Source organism: Catharus ustulatus, chromosome 2 (genome assembly GCF_009819885.2).
Source record: "Catharus ustulatus isolate bCatUst1 chromosome 2, bCatUst1.pri.v2, whole genome shotgun sequence".
Lineage (NCBI taxonomy): Eukaryota > Metazoa > Chordata > Aves > Passeriformes > Turdidae > Catharus > Catharus ustulatus.
Genome location: NC_046222.1, coordinates 39,599,128 through 39,626,052, shown reverse-complemented (window position 1 = coordinate 39,626,052; position 26,925 = coordinate 39,599,128). Strand labels below are relative to the sequence as shown.

Genomic DNA, 26,925 nt, shown 5'->3' with positions numbered 1-26,925 from the left:
TGGCACACCTTGACCAATACATCTGCATTATAATCTGTACTTTGCTGATCATATTTGCACGTTGGTGTGTGTAGATTCCACCATCGAAACTGGTGGAAACTTACACTGAGTTTTTTCTGCGTTACACTAACATTTCCCATACCCTGTGCTGCAAAATCCTGTTTTCAGTTATAGTGAATAGCAAGTCAAACTTTTTCTAAGGAGTATTTTCCAGGAGCACCAAAGAAACTTAGACTGGTGACAAAAGTTCTGGTTAACTCTGTCAGGATGTAAAAAGAGGCTTATGGGTGAAAGTGTTTCAGGCTGGAGAAGAACAGTGAAGCTGGAACAAAACTCCTGTGGGTTGGCTGCAGCAGGGCTAGAGAAGGAACACACAGGGATAGGAAAAAGAGCCTGTGCTCAAAAGAACATGGTCCCCTTTCATGCCATAGTTGCCTTGCATTTCCTGCTTGGACAGCGGAAGAGCCTGCATCAAGAGTCTTGGCATTTCTTAGAGCCATGGAATTGTGAAGGTTTGTTTTGCTAAGATTTTTATCAAAATCGACCAATATTGCCACATTCATCAGGTGCCTAAGTGCCACATCCGCACATTTCTTGAACACTTAAAAACAGTGGTGATTCCAAGACTTTCCTGGACAACTTCTTCTGATGTCTGACCACCCTTTTTAGTGAAGGAAAATTTATCAGCTTTCTTATGAATATTTGCTGAGTTCTCTGGATATTGTTTGCTGATAAAGCTAAGAAATTAAAACACTTCTTTGTTTTTGTGGGCATAGATCTTTAGCACCCTGAAGGTGACCCATCAGTACCATACTATGTAGTGGAATTTTGATTTTATTCCCCTTTTTTTTGGAAAAACCTCACAAAACTTTGGAAATTGTGCTTAGTCATAAAACTGGATGTGTTAAAAATGTTGCGAAGTACAGTATTAAGTTGAAATGAAATGCCGGAACTAAATGAACTGTGAAACATTTATTTGACCTGTTCATGCAAAATTACAGGGTTAAAATATAGTCTTCATCTCTCTGATAACATACTGGTTTTGTCTCATATCTGACCTTGTGTACTGCACTGGCTGTTGCTCTGAGCTGACTAAGAAAGAAACTAGGAGGAACCAGTGAGTTCAAGGACTGCTGTTTTGTGCTCATTTGATGTTGAAAAGTCCATAAAATTGCATGACAGAAAGAGTGTGGTTTGGGATACAGGCAGGGAAACAGTGGTCTCAGTTGAAGGGACTAAGGAAATGGAATTATTTCTGCTTCTGAGATATTCCTGTAAGAAGGAAGCGTGTTCATTGGTCTAGCAGAATTTTTTGCAGGGTCTAATTGTGCATTAGTTTTCTCAGTGGAGAAGGAACTTGATATCTAGATTTGCACAAGTGTTTGATCTTCCTGGATTCAGCTGAAGCTGCTGAATGCCGTTCTTGGGCTGTGTAAATGAGTGAAAAAAACCTGTTTCAGACATCACACCAGCATGGTAAATTAGTGCTTGAGTAGCTGAGGTAACTCCTGATGAAATCTTGTGCCTGGGGACATCACTATGCTTAGTGACTTCACTGGCTATGTGCTTCCTTTCTTTCTCATGTCATTTGGGAAAATATTCGACACCAGATCATGTTGCTTTGTTCAGGACAAAGACAATTATAGATGCTGTTGGGTGTTCTTAGCTCAGCATGACTGCTATATGCAGTAATGCACTAGCAGAGAGCAACAGGAGATCGAAAGGGATTATTGTCCAGAATAAAAATCTGAGGTGATATTAATTTGAATATTTAGGAGACTAGGTTAGATAGTCCATCCTAACACAATCAGTAGTAGATTTGCATGGAACTAAACAGCACAGGAAGAAGTTTAAAACCCCCAAATTCTTCCTGCTCTTTTGTATTTTGGTACCTTTGGAACAGTTTTAAGTGTTGTCTGATCAATTTTTAAAAGCAAAATTTAGAAAAACACTTTCAAAGTCATGGTAATGTTAGCCCTCACCTGAAAAAGCCAGTATAATCTCATCTTCGTTAGAGCTTTCCTTTGCTACTCTGCTGTCAGATCTCCCACAGCCAATTGCTCCATTTTAAGAGGGAGAGTAGTGATCCTTACTTTCTAGAACTTTTGCATTTTACTTTCTGACTCACCTTTATTCTACCAGTCAGTAACTTGTGCCTGTTTGTGTAGTTCTCCTACAAGATTAACCCTGCTGGATCTTATCTTTCGTGCCTCATCTGAGTTAATGTACAGGATCCCATTTTGTCACATCTCAAAGTCCACCTTTGTGGGATACTTTCTTCTGTCTTGCCTAAGCCTGTAAGTGGTACTGCTCTGACTGGTGTTGTTAAAGCCGCTCTTTTGATACAAAGTTGATTTAAAGGTATATATGTCCACAAAAGGGAATAAACTATCCTCCTGTGCATTTTTATCAGTATGACTTGTGGCCATGAGTCTGAGTTTGTACACAATGAGAAAGCAGTAGATACCACTTTGAATTTAGCAAGTTTTTCCATGCTGTCTCTGACAGTATCAGTGTCTCCAAGTAAAGTTGTTATGGGATGGATGGATGGATGGATGGATGGATGGACAACTAGCTGTGAGGGAAAAAAAAGCCATTTGTGTGGTCAGATTCAGAGGGTAGTGGTCATGATCAAGAGCCAGCAGTGTACCCTGAAAGCAACAGCATCCTGGATTGTATGAACAGAAGAATTGCTGGTAGGTGGAGGGAAGTGATTGCCATCCTTTACTTCCCATTTGTTTCCCATATCTAGCATACTCAGCTGAGTTTTGGTATCCTCAATACTACAGTGTCATTGACAGACTGAAGTGAGTTTAGGGGAGCCTCTGAAAAGATTGGGGCTGAAACACTTGTCCTGTGAGGACTGGGGAAATCAGGCTTGTTCAACTTGGAAAAGAAATGGCTTTTGGAGGACTTAGGAGCAGTAAGGACTGCAAATGGCTTGTCTAGAAAATGAAATCAACTTCTGTACTTGGTGAGGTCGAATGGGAGGACAAGAGAAAGTTGTCAAAACACATACAAGAAGTAGGTGCTGTTTCTATCTCAAACTAAAGTCAACTGTGACTGCAGGTCTGGTTAATGCAGAATAGTAATCTGTACTGAGCAGGTTCAGAATTTCATCATTTGTATATTTTTTATTTTTTCTCGCCTCCCAGCTAGAATGTCTTTGATGCCCTGACTTCTTTCTTTAAACTGTATTTCAGGGAACAGGAACTGCTACAGGCTTGTCCAAGTTTTTGAGAATCTATTTGGCCTCCATTTCCTTCTCCAGTGAATTCTGGAGGAGGGAACAATGTAAGGAAAAGGTTACCGTGCTTACTATATTATAAAGCAGGTTATTAAGGGAATGCCTCTGTCTTTAAGAGAAGACTGAAGTGTTTGAATGCTTGAAATTATTTGAGTAAAAACTGGTTTATACTGTGATATTATGAAAATATATTTTAGAGCCTGAACTGTATCTTGCCTGCTAGTTTTTTGTTTGGTTTGGGTTTTTTAAGTAATAAATATTTTATTTATTTTTCCCCAATAGTTCATCAGTCTACAGATATTTGTATAAATTGAAGACATGCTGGTCTAAATATTTATTGTAGCAAAGAGTTTATGTGCTCAAATCACTTTGTGATTCTTAGAAGCTCTTTTGTATGTCTTTGTGTGCAGAGCAGCTCTGGCTACCTGCAAATATGTGCAAGCAAGTAAACACACAAGACCTGTTAAAGTGAAAGGCCTAATGTGCTTGTTCTGTAATTTGGTTTTAAGTATGGTGGGTAAGCAGGAGACTTCCACAGACAGCTTTGCTTCATATGGCATTAGTGAAGTAATTTGGTTAAGCGTTTGACTTACTACTTGGCAAAGTCAAGTTACCATAGCTGTATGAATTAAATTCTAAATGTAATTAGAACTTCTTTGTAGCTCTCTAGAAACGGTATCTTAATGAAAACTAACAGATGTTAAATGTTGCAAGTGACACTTTAGATTCTTGCAAGGTAGAAACCATTAGTGTTTCCATAATGACCAGTGATATTTTCATTAAAAGTGAGATTTCTGGAAGACATGTGGTTGCAGAATTGTATTGTTCAGCTTTCTCTTTCTCATTGTGGCAAAAAAAAAAAAGTACAGTGCTTTTGGTTACAGACAGAGTAGTTTTAAGTTAATTCTCTCTTCTTGAATTTGTAGATTGTTTGAAACAATGGAAATGAAGTGAGTTATTTCAGTTACATATCAGCTTAGTCTTAGCATTTTTGTTTGTCTCTGTCCTATAAGGAATTCTTTTTTCACTGTCTAGGTATCTTTTTGTAGCTATCAAGTCAAAGGCTTGATGCAGCATGAGCAGATTAAGTACAGTCGTACGCTAATTTGTAAGGTGGTGAATGCAGTGGTAGGGAAGTAAGAGATACCTAAGGGAAACAGCATTATGAGATTTAAAACAAATTACACTGTTCTCATTTTGCTGCAAGCAGAATAACCACCAGCTCTGGACGTTTTGATTGTGGTGTGCACACAGCACAGATGGCTGTGTACATTTCCGCAAAACAAATTTTTGCCAGTTGCAACCACACTGACTTTTTCCCAAAAGAAGCAGTGAGAATCATGAATAGTCCCAGTTCAATCTTCTGATTTGCACTCCAGGCAACTATTGTAATGTTATGTACAAAAAAACCCCTAATGCACTTTCACATTGTGTACTACTTTTAATTTATAGGCATTAATTTTTATCAGTTTATCAGATACAGTACTCTGAATTCTGTTTGAGCTCACAGTTTTTACAGTTGATTTAATGTTCATTAATAAAAAAGTGACAAGTGAAAAAAATTCACTTGAATTAAATGAAAGGCAGGGATGTTCATATTCTAATATTGTTTTGTATGTATGCTGCTATGATGTGCATGGTGAAGGCATAAGGTTGTTAGGCACTGAACTCAGGTGCTATAGCATTTTATCACCTAACCTCCTTACTCTTCCTAGGAAAATTCAAACTCTTAAGATTTAAGAGTTTGAATCAGATCTTTCTGGTTTGCTTCCAGTTTACCAAACTCCCGCTTTCTGAAAGGACTGCATGTGTGAATTTCCTCTTTAGTTAGTGGTAGGATAATGATGCTTTCAAGCCCTGATTTCATAATTTGCCTTAAGTATGAAACTCTTGCTATTCGAAGAGCCCTGTCTTCCCCTCTGCATTGAGAGTACATGTACAGGGATCTCAAAATTCCTGTCACTCACCAGGTGAAGCAGAGAGGCAGACTTCCCTATAGGAGAACAGAAGTGTGACCGTATACTCACTGCTACCACTGTTTAACATGTTGGTTTTGTTTGTTTCTTTTAATAAAGGTCCATGAAGGATTCTTGGAAAGTAAGATTGCTCCCATGAACATTAGTGCCACTAGCAGTTCCTCTGAGAAAAGGAGTACTGATTTACGAATATACATGCTGTGCTTCCTGCCATTCCTGGTCCTCCTGGTCTTCATCCGTGACCTTAAGAGCCTGTCCTTCCTTTCATTACTTGCCAATCTGTCCATGGCTGTCAGCCTGGTGATTATTTACCAGTATATTGTTAGAGTGAGTATAAAAAAAAAAATTATTATCTTTTTTTTTCAGTGTGGCAAGTTACGTTTGTTGAATGTGGCAGTTGGTTTCTGATAGATATATACTGACTGACAGTTTCTTTAAGGCACTATTATCTTATATTTGAGGCATCTTAATTTAAGGTAATAAAAATATGTATTTTGATGAGTGGGAAGTGGAGCATGGGGAGAAAGACAATGAGGGATACAGACTGGGCAAGGAGGCAGGAGAAGTTATGAAAAATAAATGGGGTAAGATAGTAATTAATCGTTCTTCAGAACTTTGACTTATATTAAAAAGATGTTCTTTTAGTGTCCCTCATGGTTATGAGGAATATCTGTGCAGTATGAAAGCAACTTAGAAAAAGGAATACACTAAGAAGTTGGCAGAAGATAAGACTTGAGATGGGCACTTTCCCTTCTGTTTTAATTGATGCTGCCTTATACACACCAATGTGATACTTAAATGTGAAAATTTCTAGTGACAATGATAGAACCTAGAATAAACACATTTGCAAATTTCTGTGTGGGAAGATAACTATAAATGTGTATAAAGGACTAAGTTTGGAAGGAAAACCAGGGTTTGTAAATAGCAATGTATACACCACTGTCAACATGTACTGAGTTTTCTTTTGTGTAACATAATCAAAATTGTAGGAAGAGCTAATGCACTGTTTTGCTTTATTTTCTTCAGGATCTAGCAGATCCTCGAAAACTGCCTCCTGTGGCTGGTTGGAAGAAATACCCACTGTTTTTTGGGACTGCAGTATTTGCTTTTGAAGGAATTGGTGTGGTAAGTGCTTTTTACCGACTCTTCAAAATGACCGGTTCTGTGCTGGAGATACCGGCAGTTTTGCTCCTGTTTTTATTTTGCGGGTTTTGTTGAAGCACTAATCTCCTGTGTTGGTATGAAAAGAATTAATTTGTCTGGTCAAATAAGGTGAAAATTGTGGATGCAACATCCCCATCCCTTGGATGCTTAACCCTGTCCCAAATTGCAAAAATACCTTTAGTCGCAAATAGTTAGTGTCAGGAAAATCCACAAACACCTGAGGTTTATGTCCAAAAAGGAGACAGAGGAGTCCTGCTACTTTATTTAGATGAAGGGAGAGAATCCTCTGGGGCACACACCTGCAGTGTTTTCTCTCCTGATGTTTCCGAGGGTGCAACCTCCTTCTATCCCAAACTCCTGGCCTCATGTTGCCTCTTCCTTTCCCCATTGGCTGGGAATACTGGGAAGGTACAGCCTTCCTGAACTGCTTACCACATATTCCCCCCCAACCTACTATTTTACCCCATTCAGAAGTTCAGGCTTACGCAGGTTGTTTCAGGAGCCAGGGTGTCCGGGGCTCTGCAACAAAGCTGCTGCCCAAAGCTGGCAGAGACATTAAGACCCATTTCAAAGATGTTAACACCCATACCTTCACCTATTAAAATATTTATAGAGATGATAGCTTTCCTCTCATTAGTTAACCACTTTTGTTCCACATAATATATTTTAAAAAGTAGCTAAAGAAGCTTCTGGGAATTGTAGGTCATAAATTGTTGGGAAATTACTGTATATGCTTTGTTATATATTTACATACTTAAGCAAGTGTTATGCTTAAAGTCTATGCTTAAAATTAAAAAAAACCCCAACCAACCCCTCCTTCTGTCCCCACCCCGTCCCCCAAAAAACCCCCAACCAAACCCAAACTAAAACAACTGTAAAGCAGCATGCAATTAATGTGAAATTATTCTGTCACTCATATAACACAGAAGATTTTCAAGTCTGTTTTCTTTTTTGGATTTGTGAACTCTGACTTAAACCAGATTATTAACTATTGTGTTATCAGTGGCAGAAGAGCTGAATAGGAAAACCTTTTAACTTATATTAGGTTACAAAAATATGTTTTCAAACTATTTTCCACTGTTTCTCCCATATGAACTGATTGATGGAGAGTTTAGCTACCATATATCTGAGTGTGTCTGAATATCTTTTATCATCTGGAAGTTTCATAATAGGAAATCAGCTTTTTGTCTGAGATTATTTGATGCCTACAGGTCTTGGGCAAAAAAAACCTCCCCAGGCTCAGAGAATCAGATTGGACAACACTAAGCTTGTTACTTTTAGGTTATGTAGTCTGCCTGGGACAGACTGCACTTGCTTGTGTCATGCACTGTTGATCTGATGCATGTCCCAGTTGTATCAGTTTTGCTCATGTACTGCATAGCAGTCAGGTATTTGTAGCCAGGGAATCCCAATGGAGAGACCTGTAAGCCTCCGGAAAATGGTGAAGACTTATCATTTTGTAGCAGTAGTTTATTGAATTATAGGTAGGGAATTGGTTTATGGTAATTATTTTCTGGCATGTTAGATCCCAAATCACAGTAATTTCACGACTATGAGGCGCACCCTTTTGACTAAAATTTTCCCCGGAACCCGGAAGTGCACCTTATAGTCCAGTGCACCTTATCTGATGGACAAAGTTCAAAAAATTTGCCTGCCCGGAAGTGAGAGCTGCAAGCCACGGGGAGAGCCAGCAGGGCCATGGCTGCCAGGTGGAGGTGGGGTGGAGTGGCGGCGGGCACGCCCCGGCCCCCTGGAGGCGGAACTGCCCCTCCAGAGGCATGCCCCAGCCCCATGCAGGTGGCATGGAGGGGCGGCGGCCACAGCCCGGCCCTGGAGAGGCGGCACGGAGGGGCGGCGGGCATGCCCCGGCCCCACCGGATACAGGCGGGCCTGTGGGCCCGCGGCGCCCCTCCTGCCGGGTACAGACGGGCCCGGGGTCCAATGGCTGCCGGGTTGAGGCGGGGCCTCGTCCAGCAACTGCGCGGAGGGAGCTGGGGGCGGAACCTCGCTGCAAAAAAAAAGTGCGCCTTATATGATCTACAAAGTTGCGAATTTTCCTGACTCCTGGGGGTTGCGCCTTATAGTCCGGTGCGCCTTATGGTCGTGAAATTACTGTAGACAGCTACTTAAATTTACATCAGTAATAGTAGCAGCATTGACTGCTGATGTAAACCTTTTAGAGAACTGCCCAGAATATTTTCTTGTTTGACTCCCTGGTTGTTACTAAGGACATCTTTAAGAGGTCCAAATTTTTTTCTCTTTTTCATTCAAGACCTTAATAATGTAGGTTTTATTCTATTTGTACCTTTAAAATGTAATACTACTACTTTATATTATTGGATACTAGCATTATATAAATATTGTATGTATTTCTGCATAGGCCATCACTTTTTTTTACTTGGTCGTAATTGACTCCTTCTTCAAAGCATGGCTAAGATTTCACCTTGTTATTAGTATTTACAAACTAATTAAATGTTATGTTTATTATGGTTCAATACACTGTGTGTGTGTGTGTGTGCTTACACAAAACCATTAATATAACATGGCTACCTTTACAAACTGAAATGAAACTGAAAATATACCTCAATGTCTATTCCTTATATGAAGAATGATATTAAGATGTCCCTGGCTCTCCAGGGGTATTTTGGACATGCAGAATGTTTGCTGTGCATACTTATGCTGTATTTGCATGCACGACAGAAAAGATTTGAAGAAATAATTATTTCATATATTTGAATAATGAGAACTAAACCAAATTGTTGAAGCATGAAATAAAAAAAAAGATAAGTGAAACAAAGTGAGGCAAGAAATTTCCTCTTTACATAATCAATATTTCATATAATTATTGGTGAATGATTTAATTGATAACTAAGTATTGCAGCTCAGGAAGTTACCATTGTAAACCTGTTGTGTAGCTGGAGTGTGGTAACTTATGGTGCTGTCCAACTTATGGTCCCCTGTCCCTCTGTCATTCCTATATCCATATGGTGGAATTGTTCTGGTAAGGAAAAAAAAGTTCTATTGAATTAGATTGGCTCTTTAGTCTACTCTGTCTGACTGCAGGCACATAAAATGAATTTATGTAATCTTGGTCTTGTTTTAGAGACTTGATTTTAGATTCTGTTCAGGAGTGTTTTGCAAATATCTTGTATTTCTGTGAAGCTGTCTGAACATGGCATTATAAACAGAAACCTTAAGGTCTTAATTGTCGGAAAAGTTGATTTTGATTGCTTAGTTTTATACAATAAGTTGGCCTGAAACAGTTACAAGGTCTCATTTTTCCTATTCCTTGAATCTGAATGTCTGTTGGGCCAGTTCTCATCTTGAGAGCTGCCAGATTACTGGGTGTTATGAAAAGGGACAGTGAAATTCTGAGGTTTTGGGCTGGTGCAGTCATCTTAAGCAGAATCTGACAAGAGAGGAAAGCTGCCCTCATTGTGTTTGTTTGGGTTTTTTTTTTCATCTCATAGTTCCAAAATACATATGTTATTGTTTTTTCTTTTGGTTTAGCCCTTATCACTTAAAATATGGCTATAGTTCATTAGTAACTAATACAAATTAGTAAAAAAACAGAGGACCTGTTCAGAGCTAATAAAACAGAGGACCTGTTCACTAAATGGAATGTGTTTCAGAGAGCTGTAATGATTCAGCAGATTCCTACTAGAATTTTCTTCTTGATCTTGAGAAACTATGTTTATCTTATAGATGATGAGTGTATGAACACGGGTTTTGGTTAAAATCTAGCGTTAACTTAGGACCGATTAGCTGTCATAGTTTTATAAGAAAATCAGCAGCATGGAATTTGGAATATTGTTGCTTTGGCTATAGTTGATCCCTAAATAAATAGACCTGAAGAACTTCAATTTTAGAGACTTGAGTCAGTAATAACTCAAAAGTGGATTGTTTAAAATTGAAATGCAGAATCTCAAAGAAACCGAAGTAGTGCCTAAAAAGTCTTGGTTAATACTAAGAGCTAGTTTAAATATTTCATCAGCCAGTGTTATAAAACTATTTTGGGGTATTTTTCATTAAAATAAAAACAATTAATATGTTGAATTGATTATATTAATGTGATTAATTGAGCTGTTCATATCTGCCTGTGAGATCAGTCTAGATTCTTATTTGAGGGCAGGTTTGAACAATTTTGTCATTTTGCTAAAGTCCAGGCAAGTTGTTTTTTTGTTGCTTCAAAATGCTAATTCATTAATCCTTCTGAGTGATGCTTGTAACAGGAAGAAGTGCTGCAGTCCGTTGCTTGTGCTATTCTTTTAGTTGCTGCCTCTTAGAGATGTCTGTAAAAACGGGGTTGCTGCAGATTGGTCTAAGGTTGCTGCTGTAAGTGGTGACTGTCTTGACAGCTGGGTGGGGATCATTACTGTGTGGGAGCAGGAGAAGCTGGCAGCAGGGGCACCCAGTGACCCCATGGCAAACAACAGCTGAGAGCTCAGTACTGCCAGTCTCAGAATTACAGTAATTTCATGAGTATAAGGCGCACTGGAGTATAAGGCACACTTCCAGGTGTCGGCAAATCTCCAAACTTTGTCCATACATAAGGTGCACCGGACTATAAGGTGCACATTTTTTTTCTTTTTTTTTGCAGCGAGGATCCGTGTGCAACAAAGTAAAGAATTAGTAACAGAATCCCGCAATCGTAGGGTTTACTGGCAGGTGCTCAATTTGCAAACATTTTTCATGGATTGGTGTAGCTTTTAAACGCGGCCCCAGGCGCCCTCCCCGTGCCACAGGCCCCGGCACTCCCACCCGGTGCCGGCTCTCACGGGCTACTGCGGGCTGTCGGCTCACACTTCCGGGTTGGCAAATTTCCAAACTTTGTCCAAGGTATAAGGCACACTTCTGGGTTCGGACCAAAATTTTAGTCAAAAGGGTGCACCTCATATGCGTGAAATTACTGTACTATTCATAGTGTTGAGAGTTGCTTAGGGATTCCAGCACTTGTAAGTTTAGATTTTAGGATTGTTGGGGTGACTTGTGAAAATCCTGCTGACTAGTGGCATCAGTTTTGTTTGTGGAACAGCAATGGCAACAGAAAGGCAGTACTCTTAAGTGGATGCAACAAACCATATAAGATACTTGGTTTTGTTTGAACTTTCAAGGGAGGATTTTGGTTCAGCAGGCAGGGTATTGATTTGGAAGTGGAGAAAATGTATATGCAGTCCTCCGTGAACTTTTTTGAATGCAGGACTGTCCTAGGGCTCTGAGATTCTGCAGCGGCTGCTTTCCCTCTGGAGTTTGGTTCTCTCTGGCTGTGAGTTCCCTGTGCCAGGTGATGCTGCCTGGCAAATCATGGGGCTGATGTTCAGGCCACAGAACAGAAGAGAGTAGCAATGCTACTTCTTGAATACAGGAGCCATGGGTGATCATGTAGGGAAGGTGTCTTTCACAGAACATGTAACGTTGTTTTGTAAGAATCATGTTTGAGTGCCTCTTTCATGTTCCAAAGGTGAATAGGCCTGGTTTTAAAGTTAATGTGAAATTTTGTTACTGAAGTAAAAGTAACTTCAGACTGAGTTTGCCCAAAATGAAGAGTCTTGAGCACACTTTTTAGAAGGAAGTAAACCGATGCCTTCAGGCTTGGCTCTGTCTGTAGCATTGCCATGTGCAGGTAATAGCTTTGCATAATGTTGTGCTTATGTAATACCAGTTACACTTAATGAATATTTTGCATCAAAAGTCTGTTCTAGATTAAAAAAAAAATCCAAATGTGGAAGTAATATTTTATAATAAGCTTCAGGAGGAAGAAGGATGCAATAGAATCATAACATTTAAACAAGAAGTATAATTTTCCTTCTCCATTACATATAAATATGCTAAGTTAACTACAGTTTTTTACAATTGAGTATGATTTTTTTCCCCTCCTGTTGAGTGCTGCAGACAGATTAGCTTAGTGAAGAGAAAAACATTACTTTCCAACATTAATTTCAGGTTTGGAAAACAAGACTTCTTATATTTTGGCCTATTACTTGAAGATGTCTATTCAAACTGCTTTTGAACTTGGATATCACAACTTTGCAGCTGAGGATAGGGTGGTATTTGTATACCAGAGGACAGGCTCTGGAATCACATTAGGCAGCAGCTAACCAATTCCAGAAGATTTAAAAAGAGAAAACTAAGTGGATTATAATTTTAAAATGTCATTATTTGGATTTTGAAAGTAATGCAGATGAGCTTGTTAGGCCTGTGGCTTTGAGATAAAAGCCTCTCATTGTCAAAAACTCTTTTGACAGATTAGTATTGTCCTTAAAAAAAAAAAGAAACCCAATGGCATGCTTCCTCGTCCTTAAGACCTTAAGACCAGACTGTATTTGTCAGAAGCAGACATTTAACAGGTAACATGACATCATTCAAATCTACTTGCAGCATCAGCTCTTTAGACCAAGGTATATCAATTCCATTGGTTTTGAGATGTTGCAAAGGCTTCCTCAATATAGGAAATGTGGGATGTTTTTGTAATTGGACAAGCAAATGTAGGTGGCAGGATTTGATGACTGTGGGGATGACCTAGTACATGGTAAATGCGGGCTTTAGATGTGGCAGCAAGAAGCTGTAGGTACTGTGCAAAATCAGGAAATGATTATGAGCAAATGTGTTAGCAACAGAGAATGTTGTTAGAAACAGCAGATAAAAAGGTGTTGTATCAGAAACTGTAAAAAAAAATATATCTTCCTAATTCAGATGGATGTTAATAAAATATTGGACAAATTGATATCACCTCTTTTTCAAGTTAAATATTCCTTACCAGTAGTCTGCACTTCCTGAGAATGGAGAAATTCGCTTTCACCCTGGAGAACTATTTGTTTGTACATATTGTACTTTTATTACTTCTTATTTTAAAGGCAATTCTTAAAAACACAAACAGAATGCCCCCTGGATTACTTCCTTTCAGGCAGCATCCCTCCCACATGTTTGCAACATTCAAATGTTTCTTTTTCCTTAGAAAACCTAAGATACGCATGCATTTCTGCTTATTTACCTGAAACTTTTCTTAATCATTATGTGGTTGGGGACTTTGGAGAAGGGGACGAAGAACAAGAGTGACAGAGTGCCAAGTTGTCACACTCTGCCTTGCCAGCTTATGGCAGGTGGATTTTGGGCTCTGAGCACAGCTTCAGTGGCATACAGAAGCTAATTTTCCTTTTAGATGTGACCCTGTCTTAGATGGAGGACTTGTCTGCCTTAATTATACATGTGGTAGAGGCAGAGTGATGCACTTAGCTGATATTACTGATATAATTAAAGAAGCATAGTTAAATAATTTCAAGCAGGAATATTTATCCAGTTTATTTTGCTTTTTTGGAGCCAGATTTTTTGTTCCCCTGGCCCATCGTTCTGTAAGTCTTCCAAACTGCAGGTTTTTTGAACTTAATTGTGATGGCTGGATAAGGGTTCCTTTCTGTTATTTTCTGAGTGTGTACTTACCTGCAGTGTGTGGAATTATCTAAGTAGTATTTAAATGTAAGTCTTCATGATGTGACAGAGGTTTTGAATATAACCCTGAAGATGGAGAAACATTAATAACTTTTCCTGAAGAGAGCGGCTAGCTAGAGTAAATACTTGCATCCTTGGTTTTAGACTTCCATGTCTGTGATTTAATCAGCAGCATCTTAGCTTTGCCATCTATAATAGGCTCTGTGCAGACTTTGCATTGATGAAGGTAGCATTGCAGTGTTGTGCACATGTTTGTGTCTATATGTAACAATAAATAAAGTTTAAGTTCTAGTTTACCTCTTAAATATTTTGCCAACATATTTTTTTTGTTAAATCTTTTATATATCATGAATAATTTACATTTATTGGATCAAGAATGATGGAGACAGCAGCTGGGAAAAAAGTTATTTTATTGTATGGCTGAAAATACTACATATTTATATTTATAATATTATAATTATAATATATTATATTTATAATAGACCTGTCATTTTGTTCAAAGGAATTTTTAACTCAATAATGTCCTTGAATGTTCACTGAAAAATACCTTTCCTAAACCTAAAATTTTTTATTCATACATATTGTCTCAGAGTTGAGAGCCCTAATAGCATACTGCTGAACACTTCTGCAGGCATCAGTAATGGCTCCCTGATAAATATTGTGGTTGAAAAATTACACTGATTTTTCAGGAGCAGCAGAAGAAAGAACCTAAAAGAAATGGGAGAGGATGAAAGGGAAAATGTTGTAGTGGTGAAGGCATGTGGAATGAGAAGATTATATCAGGAGGTCATGTGGTTTATGTTCTTCAAATTGTCTTTGTGTATTCTTTGACTTGTGTTGTGCTTGAGCTGTGTGAGTCCTTCATGGGAAGGATGATGAGTAGGGCAGCTGTCAAGGTGGTGTGCTCTCAAGGCAGGCTGAAGTGTATGGAACTGTTCTCAAAAAAGTAAAATTGTCAATGTAATTTATTTTTTCACTTCTGCAGTAATGGAATTTGCACAGCCCCATGCAGGAACTTGAAAAATGTGTATACTTTATTGTGTGTCTCTTCAGAAGCTAAAGCAACGTATGGGTGGAGGACCATTTCAGATAAAAGACAAAAGAAGAAGACATTTTATTTTAAACCATTTGCATTGATCAGATGGAAGTTTGTAAATTTTTTCTCTCTTGCCTACAAAGAAGCATGTAGGGATAGGTGAGAATTTAGTAATCATTATAACTTATTTTGAGGGTACTTAAATTCTTTCTTTGAGGGGACTTAAAAAAATGTGGGTTTGATAATTGGCTGGCATAAACATTTAAGTGCCATTGCAGCTTTAGGAAATTTCATTTTTACCTCCTGAACCAGAAAGAGTCCAGAAAGACACAATCACATATTATATCTTCATGTATTGTTGCAGTAGATTGAAATATACCCTCCAGCAGCACTTGCATTTCTAAGTAATTTTTTCTTTTATCACTTACCTTTTAGAAATTTTGAGAGCAGCATAACTTAAACAGAACATATTACAACATCGTACTGTATAGCTTGTAGGCTGCAGTCCAAGTGACTGGGGCTGGGACTGTCTGATAAATTAGAAATACAATTTTCTATTAACATATATCTTTTGCTGGATAAAACTACATACTATTGTAAAGGCATATAACATATAAGACTTTAGTGATTTTGACAGGACAAATATTTAAAAATATGTAAAAATATTGGTGACTGAAGAAAAATGCTACTTTATCATTTTCAGTTTGCATTGGAGAGAAATTTTTCACAAAGTCACATAGGACATGATAATGCACAAACTTGCAGAACTTCTGTTAAATTTCAGAGCAAGCTAAAGATTAAATAACTGTAATAATGAAGTGATAAATAAACTCTTGAACATAATAAAAGAAAAAAGAACCTATGGAGAAAATGCAAGGTTTGGATGGCAAGCTAAGTAAGATTTACACAATTCCTTCAAGCATTGTTAAATCAAGACCATCAGAATAGGGCGGTAGATTGGGTTTGTTTTTTTTTCTGTAGGTGAGTAATTGTTTTCCCAAGTGAACAAGTGAAAAGAGGCTTTACTGGAATCTGGGGAGATTGGTTTTTGGAGTGATTGGAATTGCTCAGCAGATTTCAGTAGCTAGTATGTTCTGTAGTGAGAAGTTGTCTTCTGGATTTATTTATTTCATATAAAACTTTTACTATAAAGATTGATGTACAGTCACCATTTGGCTTGCATTTTTCCTTGGGTAATAGAAGGTGACCTTTTGTTTGCAGTCATGAGGGATGTGTTAAGGAAAATTGGATTGTTTATTGTACGTGTTCTAAATAGTGATGTTCTGAGAGTGAGCTTTAAAAATGTATCTAAATGTGGTGCAATAGAAGCCAGTTTCTCAAAATATTGCTGGGCCTTTTTCTGTGCAGTGCAAGAGGAGATGCACTAGGACGGGCAGGCAAACATAGCAATGTAATAATGATGTATGTTGTTATTATTCTTTTACTTCATGTAACTATACATTTTCTGCAGACAGTTCCCCTGTAGGCTGTGTGATTGTAAATCCACCTTTCAGTGAGCAGATTAATTCATTGGTACATTCTGCAGACAAGAAGGAATAGGCCAGGCTGTGCTGCATTGGTTTGCTGAGGATTTAATATTTTGTCTTTGGATATTTGGTAGTAGAATTTAGGTTTACATATCTTGAATACCTTTGGTACCAGCTTTTTTGCTTTGACTGAACAGAGGTTTATTTTGCTGCTGTAGGGATGATTAGAGATGGATTTTTTCCCCCGAGTAAATTGATAAATATATTGGTTTTAATTTTCCAAAATTCTTGAGTTGTCTCTAGCTTAAGCCAGTTAAGACTTCTATATAGCTGTCTACCTGAAATACTTACTGTAAAAGTGCAGGGGATAGAGGATGGCCATTTTAGTGGGATTTCCTGAGAAATGGGAAGGTGACGATATGTATTTAAACATTAAACATGTCTGCTCTTAAGATATCCATTACAAGATTAGCTTTCAGTGGCTATGAAAATTAAATAAAAGTTTATCTGATTTCCTGCAGGAAGAATGCTCTGGTTTTTTTTTTTATTATTTTTGTTTTTTTTTGGTGCAGTTATATGAAAAGCACAGTAGAGATTTCTGATTAAAATTAGGCAGTCCCCTGCAACTTATTTGCAGGAAGACTGTGAGTGTAGCAAGGATATTCAAGGCAAGGTATGAGGAGGCAATGGTATTACTGGGGATGTTTATATTTGTTTCAAGCAGCTTGAAATGAAGGGGAAAGCACTTTGCATAATGGATGGTATCAGATTAGCCAGGTTATTTCAAACATTCAGTTATGATTCTTTGCCATTTAATTATAGGTACATCTGAATTTATTTGAAAGCAAGATGTACTGTGCTTGTTTTGCAATTTTAAGAAACCAAAGGTTGATTGTAACTAAAAGAACCTAGTATTAAGTTTCAAGGAGTATAATAGTAGTGATGTGTGCAAATGTCTCAAAAATTATAGGAAGAACTCTGTGAAGTAGACAACAGAGAAAAATGTCAGAGAGTTTATTCAGTGAGGAGGAAAAAAAGGATAGAAATCAAGAAATTATGAAAAGAATAAACTTGGTCTAAAATATCTAATTTCATCAGTATTTAGGGCTATGACAGGGACTAGCATGAAGTGAAAGAGAAAGAGCTTGAAGGAAACACAGCATGGAAATCAGAAACACAAAAGAGAGTCATTAAATAAAAAAGTTAAAAAACATATCTTTGGAACTGAATCTTATCTCATCTCATCTCCTGATTCCAGAAAGGAAGCAATAAAACCAGAACTGAGAAGCATTTGTGAAAAAACCCTTGTCTCTTGCATTCAGATGAAATGTTAGGTTTTCAGAAGTCATTGCAAGAGGAGCTGTGCAGGGACTGGAAAGAAGTTTAACAGTGAAGATCTATCCAATAACTGCCCACCAGTGACTCAGTGTCAGAACAAGCACTGGCTCGCATCATATCTGCTGTCAGCCTCTATGTCCTTGTGAACATTCCGCTGATCTTTTGGATCCTGATGGGCTTCAACAGCTTAGGGAGCTGTTTGTGTAATACATGTAAAAATACACATGTAATTGGTTGTTACTTGGTGTCATGTTAATCCCCTGAATTACAGGACTTTGCTTTGGGGATCAGTTTTACTGGGGGAAGCATCTCCTGCAATGATGATTGTCTTGAGGTTGTTGCTGCTGCAGAGAGCATACTTGGAATTACCTGGGAAGGCTCATGCTGAACTGGGAAGGGATACTGTCACCTGGACTGAGTGATGCAGGAAAGGCTGCATTAGCAATTTCATCGGTTCAGCCTGGAGGCACGTTTAGTCCTGATACAAACTCAAGGACAAGCTGGGAGGAATTAGCATTTTAAAATATAGTTTCAAGATCTACATATGTTAACATGGATCTACATGGGTTAATCTCTTACCAACAGTCTTATTATCCTCTATTTCTTTTAGTATCTCATATACTTAAACTCAGCAAAAATGAAAGTTGTGATGTTAAAGAGAGGATGATGATATCATGAGTTTAAATGGGTGTGTTTTATTCTGTGTTTTATTCTGATTTACTCATAAGTATACAGGAAATTATATCATTGCATTTAATGAGTAAGCTTGGTTTAGTAGAGAGTTAAAAGCAGAGTGTGTATGCTTCAGAGCATTGCCCTATAATGGTTTTAAATTGCTTTTAATTTTTAAAAGTTTTTGTTTTCTTGGAGAAACATGGGTCTTCTGGGTTTGAATGCTAAACTGGTTGGGTTTAAATGTTAAAGATAAAAAATTTCAGTATAGTTACAAATCTTAAAAAAAAAATTCAATGCTTCCTTTGGACTCAAGGACATTGAACATAGTATGAGCCACTAGTCTATTTATGAACTAATTTTGAAGCAGACAATTCTGTGATAATCTTGTCTGCCTGTGAAAAGAACTTCGTTAAAATCTAAAAAGATTAAAAAGCAGATATCCTGGTCAGAGTCTGTAAGAGACCACATCTCCTTTTGTATTCTTCCTGCTGCTCAAAACTCATTTAAAAATTAATTTAATTTTTGAAACTCTTCTTTGTTTAAATTTGGCATTCCCCACCAGATCAAGTTACAGTCCAAGCTCAAGTTCTTTTCTGGAGGAGCAACGTCAGCAGTGGAGGCTCTGAAATATATATAGAAGTTAACATGTGTAATGCGTATTAATTGAATAGGAATGAAAATTGCCTCTAAATGTGCACCTTTTTAGAGACCTTTTGGTTCCCCAGTGTAAAATTACTTCTTTGGAATTTCAGATGCAGGAGAAATAGGACCATGTGGGATAGATTGGCAGTGGGGATATGCTACTACAAATCAGGAAGTAAATGTCAGTGGATGACTAGGAGGAGAGGAGTAATTACCCTATAGAAAATAATATACCAGCAATTCAGATATATCAATTTGTTAGTTAATTAGTGGATGAAATCTGCTTTTTTCATAACTCATATTGCTTAAATAGTAAATATTCAGTTAATTAAAAAGCAATTTCATATGATGAACAGTAGCTTTTACAGGGCAACCCTACTGCTCTGAGACTGTTTGTCTGTATTAGATATGACATAAGTGCTAACCAGGGATGACAAGCTTCTTTAATTAACAGTGCCATACTGTTCATCAAGTATAACCTGCATGTCTGCTGAAAGATAAGCTCAGCTGTGAACTTTATTCCACTGTCTGTATTGCCTAGATCCTAATTACCTAACTTCATTATAGTGATGCCTTTTTGTAACTACCTAAAAACAGAGGTCAGACAAAATTAAGAGAATAAAAAGTGGTTATATTTATTAAAGGGCCTTCAGGTGTGTTTAGGGGAGATGAAGCCCCCCCCCCAGGAGCTGCACCCAAAAATGAATGACAGGTCATGGGTTTCCATACTTTTATAAGTTTTCATACTGGGGGTTAATCTTCCAATTACAGCTTCAGGTCATGAAGTAATTTTACCCCAAGTTTGCTCACCCCCAACTCGCTTCTGTTTACATCTCTCAGGGCCTGAGACAGTAAGATGTGCTTGATTCCCAGGCCTGGAGAGGAATTGTTTTGTCTGACCAGAATGCGAAAACAGTAACTAACATGCCATATGGAGTTTAGTTCATACGCTAAAGAATTGCAGAATTACAGGTACAGTAATTTCACGAATACAAGCCGCACCAATTTGACCAAAATTTTGGTGGAAACCCGGAAGTGCGGCTAATATTCCGGGGCGGCTAATCTATTAACAAAATTCTAAAAGCTGCCAACACGGAAGTGAGAGCCCGCGGCAGCCCCAAGCCAAGCTGGAGCCCGGCCGGCCCCGGCAGAGGTGGGAAAGCCTGGCAGAGGCGGGGCCAGCAGTGTGGGGGGCGGGTGGCTGAGCCTGAGCCAGCAGGGCGGGGCAGGGAGGGCGGCAGAGCCTGAGCCAGCATGGCGGGGGAGCCCGGGAGAACTGGGGCTAGCAGTGCAGGGGAGCATGGCAGAAGCAGGAAGGCCGACGGGTGGGGCTGCCTGGCAGCGAGGGAAGCCCAGCAGAATCGGGGCCAGCAGCGTGGGGGAGCCCGGCGGTGCGGGGGCCTGCAGTGCCGGCCAGGGCGAGGAAACGCGGCGGCGGTGCAGACGGGAGGGGGTGGCCGGCGAGCCTGGTGGCGGCGGCGGCAGCCCTGCCGGCGGGGCGAGCGAAAGCGGCGCTCGCGAAAGCGCCGCTCGGCGAGCGAAAGCGGCGCTCGCGAAAGCGCCGCTCGGCGAGCGCGCCACTCGCGAAAGCGGCGCGGGGCGGGCGCGGCGCGGGGCGGGCGCGGCGCTCGCGAGGCGCGGCACTCGCGAGGCGCGGCACAGGGCGAGCGAAAGCGGCAGCGGGGCGGGCGGCGAGCCCGGCGGCGGCAGCCCTGCCAGCCGGGCGAGCGAACGCGGCAGCGGGGCGGTGCTGACGGGAGAGGGGGGCCAGCGAGCCCGGCGGCGGCGGCAGCACCACCCGGCCAACCCCGCCGAGCCGTGGCACTGAGCTGGGCCACCCGGCCCCGTCGGCAACCATGAGCGGGCCGAGCCTTCCTGGCCCCGCCCCGAGCCAGTAAACCCCGCTATGCCGCGATCCTGTTACTAATTGGCCAATTTGTGAAAGCTGCGCACGGATTCTCGCGACGAACGAAAGTGCGGCTAATATTCGGGGTGCGGCTTATCTATTGACAAAGACAGCAACATTGTCGAGGCACCGGGTTGCGGCTTATAATCCGTGCGGCTTGTATTCGTGAAACTACTGTATATGAAAAATAGAAACGTTAAAATCCTAAGGCATCAATAGAAGCTTAGGTGTTTCACTTAGATGTAGACATATAGTATTAGGTGTCTTGGACTATATCCCATACTGAGTATTTGAGATGACTATACAGTTCTCCTGAACAGAGGTGGGGAAAGTGTGCTTGTCTAGTAGGAGTATCCATGTACCTTCAGCTGATGTTTTAATGATGTAAAAGGATCTGTTTTGCTGGTGAAATTGAAGGAGCAATATGAAAAAAATCAAGCTTGCCACTTGGTTTTACTGCCTGGAAATTTTGTCTGGGTGTCTGAAAACTTAAGTTGGAACTTACTGAGTGCATTTTTCTGAATGCCATAGAGTACAAGTAAAATGCAATCTCCAGCAAACTTTATGCAGTAATTGTTGCAATTGTTGCCTGTGTCTTCACTGTGAGGTCGTGGCAGGCCCAGTGAGGTGGCTTGGCTTTGTGAGGCTTAAAGCACTGTATTTAGGAAAAGCAGTGCTTAGTGGGCCTGGCCCTGTTTCTGTCAGAGAGATGAAAAAGAGCATGGGACTGCATTCTGGTAGCCATGGACTCCAGATTCCCTGCTGGGAGGGCTGAGGCTGAATGCTGAGGCTGAGCTTGTGTCAGTAGGTTTGTCTGTGATGGAGGCTGATAGTGCTGGCGTACCTGACAGGAATAAGACAAATTTCCTCGGATTCTGAAAAACTTTGTTACAAAATAATTCATGCTACTCTCATTACTTATGCATTTTCATCTGAACACCTTAAGTTTCTCTTGACGGTTTTTCTAACCTATAAATATTGCTTTATCATTCCACACTGATGCCTTTTTTCAACCAAAATACGTACTTTTCAATAACAGTATTTCTATTGGGTACATAAAACATTGTGACCATCCAGGCGATAAAACATTATTGTAGAATAATCTTACTTTTTTATAAAATCACCTAAATTTTGAAAGTTGACATTGAAAGAGGGGAGGCAGTTTTACACTGAGAACATAAAATGTGATTGATTCTCCCTGGACTTCCAGGTACTGCCATTGGAAAACAGAATGAAGGACACCACGCGTTTCCCCCTGGCCTTGAACATTGGGATGGGAATAGTCATGGCATTGTACATCTCACTGGCCACCCTGGGGTATCTGCGCTTTGGGGACGAAGTCAAAGGCAGCATAACTTTAAACCTGCCACAGGATCAGTGGTAAGTGCCTCTGTGATTTCAAAGCAGTAACCTAGAAGGCAGAAATGTTGCAAAGGTTGTTCCATGCCTCAGTGCCATCAGGGTGCTCAGACTTTTGATGTATTAGTAGAATACATTAATACAGTAGAGCTGTGGTTCTAGCCAGTGATTTCTGCCATGTTAGAAGGACTTGCATTGGAAACTGAACAATGGTATTACAAGCCATTCCATCTCTAGAAGGACCTGGTTCCAGGGCTGTTGAAGGAAGGAATAGGCAGTTTGCAACTGCCTGGCAGGCAGTTCTGAAACAAACTATCTTTGCCTTGGATATCCTGGTAATATAGTACCCTTTTTTAGTGTAGTCACTGAGTTTAGCAGGTGAACAAATGGAATAGAAGACATCAAAGATGAACAGGTTTGTAGTTCAAGTGCAAGTCCATGGATGGTGTATGTGATGACTTCCTATCAGGAGAATTAAGCTTATGTTCGCCAGTGTCTCAAGGATACTGCAATTTTTACTTGGATTTTTTTTTAAATGCTATGAGGGCTGAACATGTCACATGCTGAAGATACACTGAAGATGATTTCATCTGCTGTATTACTCGTATCTGTCTGTGGATGGATGTACTCTAACTTTTCTCTAATGTAATTAATTTTTTTAGGCCTATCAGACAAAAGTACTAAAGTTGTACTAAATTATTGGTAGTGCAAAATCACTAAATTGTACGAAAATTATCAGCAGTGCAAAAGTGCTAAAACTGAAAAGTATTTTAATGTTTTCATTCTGATCAAATAATGTCTTACAGGTTATATACATTCATCTACTTGTTAAATGTCTGTTGTAGTAGGTTATTAAAGTAGTAAAATCTCAAATTATGGGGGGAAAAATACCCCTGCTTTGACGGACTGAATGCTGACATTCTTATTCTTTGAAAAAGAGGAGAACACGTGTAAAGAATGTTCTTAATTTTTAAGTGCTACTTTTTCACTGTCTTTTCTTCCTTTTCATTCCTTGGAGTCAATGTGAACTATGCATTTTTAATATTCTTAAGAAGTTTTGTTTAATTGCCTGACTGATTCCAATGTTTAATACATGAAACTGTAAAAAATGTGTCTTGAAGGATGAATGTTTTTTTCATTCCTAGAACTTTCATCTATTTCTTACTGCTTGTTTGCTTGCTTTGTTTATACTGGTGTTGTAACAACTGAGATTTGGGCCTTAATATTTTTTTTCATTTTGTGGGATCTTTCTTTCTTTCTTTCTTTCTTTCTTTCTTTCTTTCTTTCTTTCTTTCTTTCTTTCTTTCTTTCTTTCTTTCTTTCTTTCTGTCTTTCTTTCTTTCTTTCTTTCTTTCTTTCTTTCTTTCTTTCTTTCTTTCTCTCTCTTTCTTTCTTTCTTTCTCTCTTTCTTTCTTTCTCTCTTTCTTTCCTTCTTTCCTTCTCTCTTTCTTTCTCTCTTTCTTTCCTTCTTTCCTTCTTTCCTTCATTCTTTCCTTCTTTCCTTCTCTCTTTCTTTCTCTCTTTCTTTCCTTCTTTCCTTCTTTCCTTCATTCTTTCCTTCTTTCTTTTTCTCTCTCTCCCTTCCTCCCTCCCTTCCTTCTTTTTGCAGGGCAATCCCTAGCACAGGTACAGGCTGGGCAGAGAGTGGATTGAGAGCTGGATCATCTTCGAGGTTCCTTTCAACCCAAACCACTCTGTGATTCTCTGACATTTAAAAAAAATCCCAGAAGTCTGCAAATGTTTACTATATCTATTCTATGTGATGCAGCTGAAAAGAAAAATACTTCTATTTCTAATATAACATGGCAGTCCTTGTTTATAAGATTAGTGAAAAGCTTGTTTTAAATGGTAGCTTTGGGTTTATTTGTGCCTTAAGAGAGGTGCTGTTAAAAAACAAGGAGTGAGAGGAATGTGGAATAAGCTAAGGTTGCTACTCACTGTTGCTTTTTATTGTACTCATGCAAGCAACAGAATGAACTTTATTCTGCATCCCTGCTGTCTAACAGAGCTGTTCACATACGAGTTTTCAAATAGCTCCTGGCTACAGTGCAGATGTGATGATGATGATATTTGTCCTGATGGCTTTGCAGGCCTAATGCAAGGAAACAGATAATAAAAGAGATGGAAACTGGTGCTCTATAGGGCTGGAAATTGGCATTATAAGTGTAATAACCTCCAAGCTACTCAGGGCACATATCCACAGTTAACAAAGTATCTGTTTTTGTCTTGGCCTGGAGAGTACCCCAGAGCACCAAACAAAATTAGGAGAAGCAGCTCAGTGGTGTGCTCAGGGATTGTGATGTACGATGCTGTTGCTGTGCAGGATTGTGGGTCTACCTGGTACAGTACTGAGGGATAAATGGTGGCAATTAACTGGGCTAGCAAAATAAATTTCCAGTGAACTGTAGGACAGTATTTTGCTGTTTGGTCCTCACATAAAAAGCCAGTAAGTTGCCAGTTTGAACTAGAGAAACTGCAGGGAGTGGAGGAATTTTTTTAAAAAAAGACAGTCAGGCGAAAGAGCCTGGAATGTATCCAAGCAGTGAGACTTGGCTTATGTGTTTAATTCCAGCTGGACAACCCCTGTCTCAAGAATAAGCCTTTCCTGATAAAGAAAATTAAATTTAAATTCTGCTGCTTTCTGAGTTTTATTTGATGTCCTCACAGATGAATTGACTGGAAGGCAAGCCCTAGACGGTTAAGTTCTTAAGTTTAATTTAAATAGAGGACTGCTTGTATTCTTAAAAAATTCCTGCTAGATTAGTGCTTTTGGATAAATGACTTGGTAGTGTTCTATTTCAGATGGTGTTTGGAAGTACAAATTGTCACTCAGCATAATATATTACTTAGAATATGTTGAAAATGGACTTAAAGAGTAGTTTTCAGCATTTGCAGGTGTTAATTATAGAAAATTCTGCTTTAGTACTTGTTAGTGTCCTTGGTTTAGGTCTCATAGGTTCATAAAATGGTTTGGGTTGGAGAGGACCTTTAAAGATTGTTCTGATCCCTGTGCCATGAGCAGAGAAATGTTTCACAAGACCAGGTTTCTCAAGAGCAGGTTTCTCCAAGCTCTATCCAACCTAGCCGTGAACACTTCCAGGAATGGGGCATCCACAACTTCACTACCCTCATTGTAAAAAATTACTTCTTTGTTCTGATTTGGGATCTTGTCTTCTTGATGCTGAATATGAAAGTTCTTTCCACCATCTGTTCTTTGTTAAGATGTAAGTCTTTGTGCAACAGTTCCCTTACTGAATCGCAAAGATTAATGACCATACCAACATTGGTGTATTGAAGTTTGACAAGACTTCACGTGGGACTAGTTGAAGTGAAAGCTTTGCATAGTTATTGCTCGGTTTGGTCTAGCTGTGTTGTTCTGCAAGTTTTGTTTCACTACTTGCCAATATTTCCACCCTTAAAATGGGCGTAATGAAATCTGAAATGTAGAATTGAGAAGAGGTTTAGCACATATGAATGATTTAGATTTTTATTAAAGGGTAGCCTAAGGAGTCATCTTTTTCTGATTGGAGTATAATATTAAATTGCTAGTAAAATCACCTCAGTAATATAATTTTTTTTTTTAATTTGGAAAGTTTTAATCCTCATAGAGCTGCAGAAAAATAGTGTAATGGAGTTGCTTACTTTGAACTACTTGTGTTTAAAGTTTTGAATCCTGTTTTTGAATATATTTTAGAAATTACTTTTGTAAAGGCTTGGGGTAGTCTGAAGCCTGAGGAGTAGAGGGGAATTCTGAGTATCTGGTCAGCTAAAATTTACCCAGCTAAAATCTATCTAAGCTTCTGGAATAAGGACAGTCTTGCAGAGCTCTGGTTTCCTCTAAGTTTCTAAAAGCTGCTCAGCAGTCAAAATGATGTGTGTCACAAAAGCAGCAGCTTCTAAACTAGCTACACCATTATGTCAACAGATAAATCAATGTAATAGTTTTTCTATTTGTCCATTTGAATGTGCTTTTGGAGATTCCCTGAGTTGTGTGCAGTGATGGCCAAACCTTTGATACAGATAATTTAAGACCTATTAGTCAAAATGTATTTTTGGTTGAAGCTTACTTTTCTTTTCCTCATATCATAGAATCATAGAAAGTATGGTAGAAAAGAGCTGAGCTGTAGAGATACAATTTTTGCCATACCATGCCATTTGGCCACAGGATAAGGGGCCAAAAACAACCCTGGCTGGATTTTTTTTTACTAATGCAGATACAGACTGTGATACTCTGAGACAGAATGCTTTAAGTGACCCCTGCAAGGCTTTGAGAGCTACAAAGATCAAAGTTCTATTTGTTGTTCCCTACTCTTGCTGCTTTTTTTTTATTTTCTTACTTGTGCATGTTGGCTTTTCTTCAGTTGAACATCTTTTTAAGGAACTGAAGCAAAACCCAATGTTTTCAGTGCTTGGTCTGCTTGGCATAATCTTCTGTTAAAACAGGTTGTTTATGAGAAATATTTTCTTTCCCATTTGTGAACACACAACACCCCATGGCAATTGAACCGAGTCCTCACCCATAATTATTATAATGTCCATAGAGAGAAAATCATACAAAGAGACTCATAATTTCTGTCAGTTTGCTGCAAGCAATAACAAGTGCAGCACAAATTAAAAATATATCTAAATTTAAAACTGTTGGAGGCATG

The 26,925-nt window shown here is 39.2% G+C and overlaps 1 protein-coding gene across 1 annotated transcript in view; it reads left to right on the top strand.

Moving 5' to 3' along the window:
* The window catches only part of SLC36A4 (solute carrier family 36 member 4), an 89,523-nt gene that overhangs the window by 15,293 nt on the left and 47,305 nt on the right, over nucleotides 1–26,925 (top strand). Inside the window, 3 exon segments of the mRNA XM_033052216.1 lie at nucleotides 5,323–5,550; nucleotides 6,250–6,348; nucleotides 22,128–22,297. Coding sequence (XP_032908107.1) covers nucleotides 5,323–5,550; nucleotides 6,250–6,348; nucleotides 22,128–22,297 — 497 coding nt within the window.